Genomic DNA, 6,547 nt, shown 5'->3' on the forward strand with positions numbered 1-6,547 from the left:
ATGGGATGCCATTCATACTTGGCACAAGTATTACTTGAAGCTACTTATGAAGTGTCCACTTATGTGATGTATTCATAGCTTGGATTGTTGCTATAGTTTCCTTCTATGATATGAATTGACTTAAGATGATAGTTCCTTGTCAATATGAAAGTAGGTCAATAGTGACACCTAGAAATGATGAATATGAATATGGTGACTTTAGGGATATGCTTGGTGTGTGTGGTATTATGGGATGCCTTACATGCATTGCACAAGTGCGCCTTGTGGTTACTTGGGTGTATAGTGCTCTTATGTCATGAAAACCTAGCTCTTGTTTATGAAGGTGGACTATGACCAAGAATGACGAAAGAGAGGTACTTAGCTTTGATAGTATTATGGGATGCTATGTTGGCCTTGTACAAGTATGCTTGAAGGTGGCTTGTGAAATAGTTCACTTGAATATAAAAGACTAATGGTTGAGGTATGAAGTTATGTATGTCTTATGTTGCATTGTGATGATATGGTACTTATGTTGGAGTATATGTTATGATTATGTTATTGTATTTTATGCTTATGTCTTATGTTGACTAACCATTTGAGATGTTTTATGATGTTATGCTACATTTTGTACTAACGCATATTGCCTACATTCTAATCAAATGTTGGGTGTTGGAGATTGAGTTTCTTTGGAGGCTAGGTATCTAAGGCGTTAGAAGACTTGATGATTTGGCGAGTCCTCATAGCTTCGAGGACAAACCCTTTTATGTTCCTTTTATATCTTTCCTTATGTTTTAGACTTTATATGGGCTGTGTCCCAAGACTTTTATTCATGTTATTCATAGATGGTTTGAGACAAAGATGTTAGTAAGATATCATTTTTTATGAAATGTTTTAGATTGAATGTTTTAAAGAAAGTTTCAATTTTCCCTACTTTTCTATGATGGTATGTTATGATGACGCTAAGGGCCTGTATTACACCCCTTTGAGGTCGAGTATGCCATGTTACGTCTAGGGGGTAACCCTGGGTCGTGATAAACTTAGTTGCAAAACATAAGGTTTTGGGATAAGTTTTAGGATCTCTCAAACCACGTCTAAGTAGAGTCTTATTCATGGGTTTGAGTCGCGACAAATTTATGAATAGAAGGCTATTGAATGCTTAGGAAAAGTCTCACTTCTTCATTCTCTTAGTCGTGCCATAGAAGTTTAGCTCTAGTAGGTCCTTATTCTAATGGTTGCCTATGATTTTTTAGGTTATGGCAAATACTAGGGCGAATGCTAGGAGGGAAGGAGAAGACAATGAGGACCAAGAGATTTCTCCCCAAGGTCCAAATCAAGCTCCTCCTTAAGTTCCAAATGACCCTCCAATTGGGAATGTTACTCTTGCGGAGTTTAGGGCTTCTATGCAATTGTTGGCTCAAGCCTAGACGGCTCAAGCCAATAGAGAGGTGGTGGCTCTGGCAAACCCTACAGGGGGATTGGGTTCCCATAGGATTAGGGAGTTCTAGAGGATGAACCCTCCGAAGTTTAGTGGCTCCAAGGTGGAGGAGGATCCAAATGGGTTTATAGATGAGGTTAATAAAACACTTGCTATCTTGTGGGTAACTTCTAGAGAAAAAGCGGAACTAGCCGCTTACCAATTGAAAGATGTTGCCCAAATTTGGTATGAGCAATGGAAAGATTCTACGCCGGTAGAGGCAGGTCCCATAGAGTGGGAGACTTTTAAGTTGGCATTTCTAGATAGGTTCTTTCCTCGAGAATTGAGGGAGGCTAAGTTGGAGGAATTCATAAATTTTAAGCAAGGCAACATGAGTGTCAATGAGTATGCCTTGAAATTCACTCTTTTGTCTAAGTATGCTCCATCTTGGTAGCAAGTCCAAGGGATTTGATGAATAGGTTTATGACGGGGGTGTCCGATCTAGTAGAAGAAGAATGTCGTATGGCAATGCTTGTTGATCATATGGATATCTCACGCCTCATGGTGTTTGCCCAACAAATAGAAGAGTCAAAACTCAAAAAAGAGAGGGCTAGGGAGAAAAAGAGGTCTAGGGTGGATAATGATGGGTCCAATGGACATAGTTGTTCTAGGAATCGACAAAAGTTTTCCGGACAAGGCAATTCTAATGCTCCTAAGTATAAGGATGAGAGGGTGTCTACCCCTTGGCCACAAGGGAAAGGTAGTGTGTCCCTACGGCCCACTTGTTCTAGGTGTGGTAAGAGGCATGAGGGTAAGTGTTTGGCCGGTAGAGATGGTTTTGATGGATGTGGTGATAGTGGCCACATGAAGAAAGATTGCCCAAAGGCAAAGGCTACTATAAGAGAGGGTAAGCAAATTTCCCCTAGTGGTGGGGACGATGAGCCTCCAAAGAGGAATGGGTTTTATTCTCTCCAATCTAGAGAAGATCAACAATGATCTGCTCATGTCCCTTCCGGTATGTGCTTCTTTCATGTTTTAGAAAATTTCCAGATTTATTGTCTTTTATGACTTGTTATGTTGGACTTGATGTTGTCCTTGACATGATTGATGTTTAGAAAAACATATGAGGGCTTACTCCCAAGGGGGAGATAGTGTACCTATTCCATAAGGTCTTTACATGATTATGTGTTGCTATGATCTCTTTATGTATGTCTATGAAGTTGTGTAGGCTTTTTTAGAATTGATCTACTTGCACTGTGTTGACTCATAATCTTTAAGTCAATGTGCATCTTAGGCTCCATGAATTTATGTTGAGCATGTTGTAGCTAGGAGATGCTAGTTCTTCCTTGGAAATGATTATATAGGTATCTCTCTTGCATTTTGAGTTGAATTAGGTATGTTTAGCTAGGAATTGAAGTTTTCCTTGGTTGTTAGTGTGGATGTAGATGTAGTGCATGCATGATGGGCTGCTAATCTAGAGTCGCTTCCTTTAAGAAGTTTTTAGAAAGGTCATTCGAGGATGAATGTTTCCAACGGGGAGATATTGTAACACCACAGAAACTAGTAGACCAAACTAGAGCCACAAGCTAGGGTTCTAAGGTTTGATGTATGGGAAATATAGTCGTAGATGAGACCTTATGTGCTTAGAATGGAGAATTTATTGGTAGAGCGTCAAGGCACGTGTTAGACCTCATATTTAGGAGGTCATCTATGGATTGATATGGGGTTTCAAGGGCAAAGGCCCAGGCCAAGGGGGCAAAGCCTTAGCCCAGCGCCCAGACTGCCCAACCTTGGCCAAGACTGCCTCATGACCACGACCACATTCACGACCAGTGGTGTGGACCATGGTCCATGAAGTGGTCCGTGAAGATCACTTAGCCACTTGGGAGGCAAGGCCTTGAGTCCAAGCTACTTCCCCAAGTCCACGACCACTTTCACGGTCAATGGTGTGGACCACGTTCCATGAAGTGGTTCGTGAAGATGCCTTAGGTTTTGGAAGTTTGGGAGGTTGAACGGAGCTACTTCCAAGAGGACCAAGGGCACCACCTCGGGACGTGGTACCCTTTCACAATCCATACACGTGTGCGTGACCACTGGACGGGGCTGCCTTGTTTAGGGTTTATTAAGTAAATTCCTATTCGACTAGGTTTAAGTGGGGGTCATTTTGTATGTATTTTATTCATATATTTAGTCTATTTTAAGTCATTAGCTCCCATGTTTAAGTCACTTTACATTAGGCACAATTCAAAACCCCAAATCAGTCCTCTCTCAAATATTTCTTTCTCTAAGAAGAACCTCCATTGAAGAAGAAGCTAGGGTTGAAGCTAAGGTTAAGAACAAACGCTTCATTGCTAAAGGCTTGTGCTAGGGCTTTTATTAAGGTATGTTTAGATCTTCATATATGGGTTCTTCCACCAATAGATCCCCCTAGAATTTCCCCTAATTTGTGAAGAAGAACCCCAATCAAGCTAGGGTTACTCCTAATGTATTGGTTTTTGGTAGTATGATTCCAAATGGTTGGATACTACACATATATGATTATTTTACTGTTTATTCATGATATTATGAATATTTTATGTGGATTCCTTGATTAACCCTAATTTTCAAAGTATGTGGGTTTGGGTCTTTTGTTGAGGAATTGATGATTCTTGCTAAATTCTCTTGGGTTGTTATCATGTATAGAGCTTATCCAAGAATGTGAATATGAAATCATGAATTGAACTAGAGTTATGTATGTATGATAGAATATTAATTGAAATGACTAAAAATTGGGACTTTTAATGAATTATGCTTAGAATTGCTTATGACTAAGGCTTAGGGCTAAAGTGTCTTGTGATCTAGACTAGTATGATGATTGTGGATTAAAGCTTGAATGTAGGGTTTGAAGTCATAATGTTGATCACTAGGGCTTAAAGAGTAAATCTAATATGATGAGATATCTTGCATATAGGTAGAATGTGAAACGTTAATCACCTAAAATGAATCATGCTTGTTAGAGTAGAATAGCTTGAGGTTGAGTGTTATGAATCCTTCATGTATAGTTGAATTATGTAGCTTGGGATGGTAGACCACATGGTAACTTGGGATTGAGGAATTAAGCTCTCCTAAGGTTAGCTTGAACTAGCATTGGTAGGATGCTCTTCATGGTAGCTTTCATAAGTATAGGCATGGTATCCTAAGATTGATGATCTATACTCTCCTATGGGTATCTTGAAGTAGCATGGTTAGAATGCCTTCATGGTAGCTTGACTTGGTTAGGCCAAGACCATTTCATGGTAGCTTAGGATTGAGATACCATACTCTCGTAAGGATAGCTTAGGGTTGATGATTCATAGTCCCCTAAGGGTAGGTTGCATCTTATTAAATAGTTGCATGGTGGCTAGGTTGGTATACTTGTATCCTTTCTTTGATAGCTTAGATTGTATGATTGGATATTTTCCATGGTAGTTAGGTCTAGCAAGGTGGTATGCTATTCTTTGAATAGACTAGAATGAAAGATTGTTAGTATTGGGTAAGCTAGCCTAAAGGAGTACTGATTGTGAGTGGTAGTATGGGATGCTATTCATACATGGCACAAGTATGACTTAAAGTTACTTATGAAGTGTCCTCTTATGTGATGTATGCCTAGCTTGGAGTGTTTCTATAGTTGCCTTCCATGATATGAATTGACTTATGATGATAGTTCCTTGTCAATATGAAAGTAGGCCAATCGTGACATCTAGAAATGATGAATATGAATATGGTGACTTTAAGGATATGCTTGGGTTGTGTGGTATTATGGGATGCCCCACATGTATTGCACATCTGTGCCTTGAGGTTACTTGGGGGTATAGTCCTCTTATGGCATGAAAACCTAGGTCTTGACTATGAAGGTGGGCTGTGACCAAGAATGACCAAAGAGAGGTACTTAGCTTTAATGGTATTATGGGATGATAGCTTGGCCTTGCACAATTATGCTTAGAGGTGGCTTGTGAAGTATTTCACTTGAATATGAAATACTAATGGTTGAAGTATGAAGTTATGTATGTCTTATGTTGACTTGTGATGATATGATACTTATATTGAAGTTTATGTTATGATTATGTTATTGTATCTTATTCTTATGTTTTATGTTGACTAACCATTTGAGATGCTTTATGATGTTGTGCTATCTGTCATACTTGGTACATTTTGTACTAATGCATATTGACTACATTCTAATAAAATGAAGGGTGTTGGAGATTGAGTTGCTTTAGAGGTTAGGTTTCTAATGCGTTAGAAGACTTGAAGATTTGGTGAGTCCTCATAGCTTCGAGGATAAACCCCTTTACATTCCTTTTATGTCTTTCCTTATGTTTTAGACTTTATATGGGCTGAGTCCCAAGACTTTTATTCATGTTATTCATAGATGGTTTGAGACAAAGATGTTAGTAAGACTTCCCTTTTTATGAAATGTTTTAGATTGAATGTTTTAAAGAAAGCTTCAATTTTTCCTACTTTTCTATGATCGTATGTTATGATGATGCTAAGGTCTTGTATTAGACCCCTTCGCGGTTGAGTACGCCGTGTTACATCTAGTGGGTACCCCTGGGTCGTGACACTTAGGAACGACGTGGACTATTTGAAGTCCACTAACTTCACTTTATTATTGGAGGCAACAGATGATGCGGATTCCCCGGCCAGTTCTGACATTCCTCCGGCCACCACTGGAAATGTGCCAATGGATGATATGGCAGTTTATGAGTTAGAGGCAGAGACCGATGAGGAGTAAATTAAGGTATGAGAGGAGATAATCTATAGAAAGTTTCTTGATCTAGAGGAGACGATTGTACAGTCACTGATTCAGACGTCGCTGACAGAGACATCTCTGACAGGCCTCAGTGGTTCGAGCTCTGCTGCTACTACACCAGGCACTGATGCCGCGACAGATGAAGCGACTGCATACACATTCTTTCCTTTACCTCCCTCTCTGTCTTCTTTATTGATTTCCAGTATTTTATTGCATTTGAGGACAAATTGCTTTTTATTTATAGTGGGGTGAGGTATCTCCATACCTACCTCTTGTGATTGTTATTTTTGTATATATTGGGTTTTTGTGTTTAACTTGTGTTTTGACTTTGTTTTGTGGATGTTTGAGCTTCTGGTCCCTTGTTTTTAACTGTAATTAATTTTTGG

At 39.4% G+C, this 6,547-nt stretch overlaps 1 protein-coding gene across 1 annotated transcript; it reads left to right on the top strand.

Annotated features, from left to right (window-relative positions):
- The first annotated feature begins 1,876 nt into the window (after nucleotides 1-1,876).
- Nucleotides 1,877-6,143, top strand: LOC125869763 (uncharacterized). Its single transcript, XM_049550203.1, has 2 exons — nucleotides 1,877-2,300; nucleotides 6,034-6,143. Exons 1-2 carry the CDS (start codon nucleotides 1,877-1,879, stop codon nucleotides 6,141-6,143), a joined length of 534 nt encoding a protein of 177 aa, XP_049406160.1.
- Nucleotides 6,144-6,547: the final 404 nt, after the last annotated feature.

Source organism: Solanum stenotomum, chromosome 7 (genome assembly GCF_019186545.1).
Source record: "Solanum stenotomum isolate F172 chromosome 7, ASM1918654v1, whole genome shotgun sequence".
NCBI classification, from domain to species: Eukaryota; Viridiplantae; Streptophyta; class Magnoliopsida; order Solanales; family Solanaceae; genus Solanum; species Solanum stenotomum.

Excerpts from the sequence above, each read along its gene's own strand:
- LOC125869763 (XM_049550203.1), top strand. The coding sequence starts at position 1,877 with ATGACGGGGGTGTCCGATCTAGTAGAAGAAGAATGTCGTATGGCAATG. Across the intron at positions 2,301-6,033 it reads AAAGGCTACTATAAGAGAGG|ATGATGCGGATTCCCCGGCC; the intron begins GTAAGCAAATTT and ends TGGAGGCAACAG.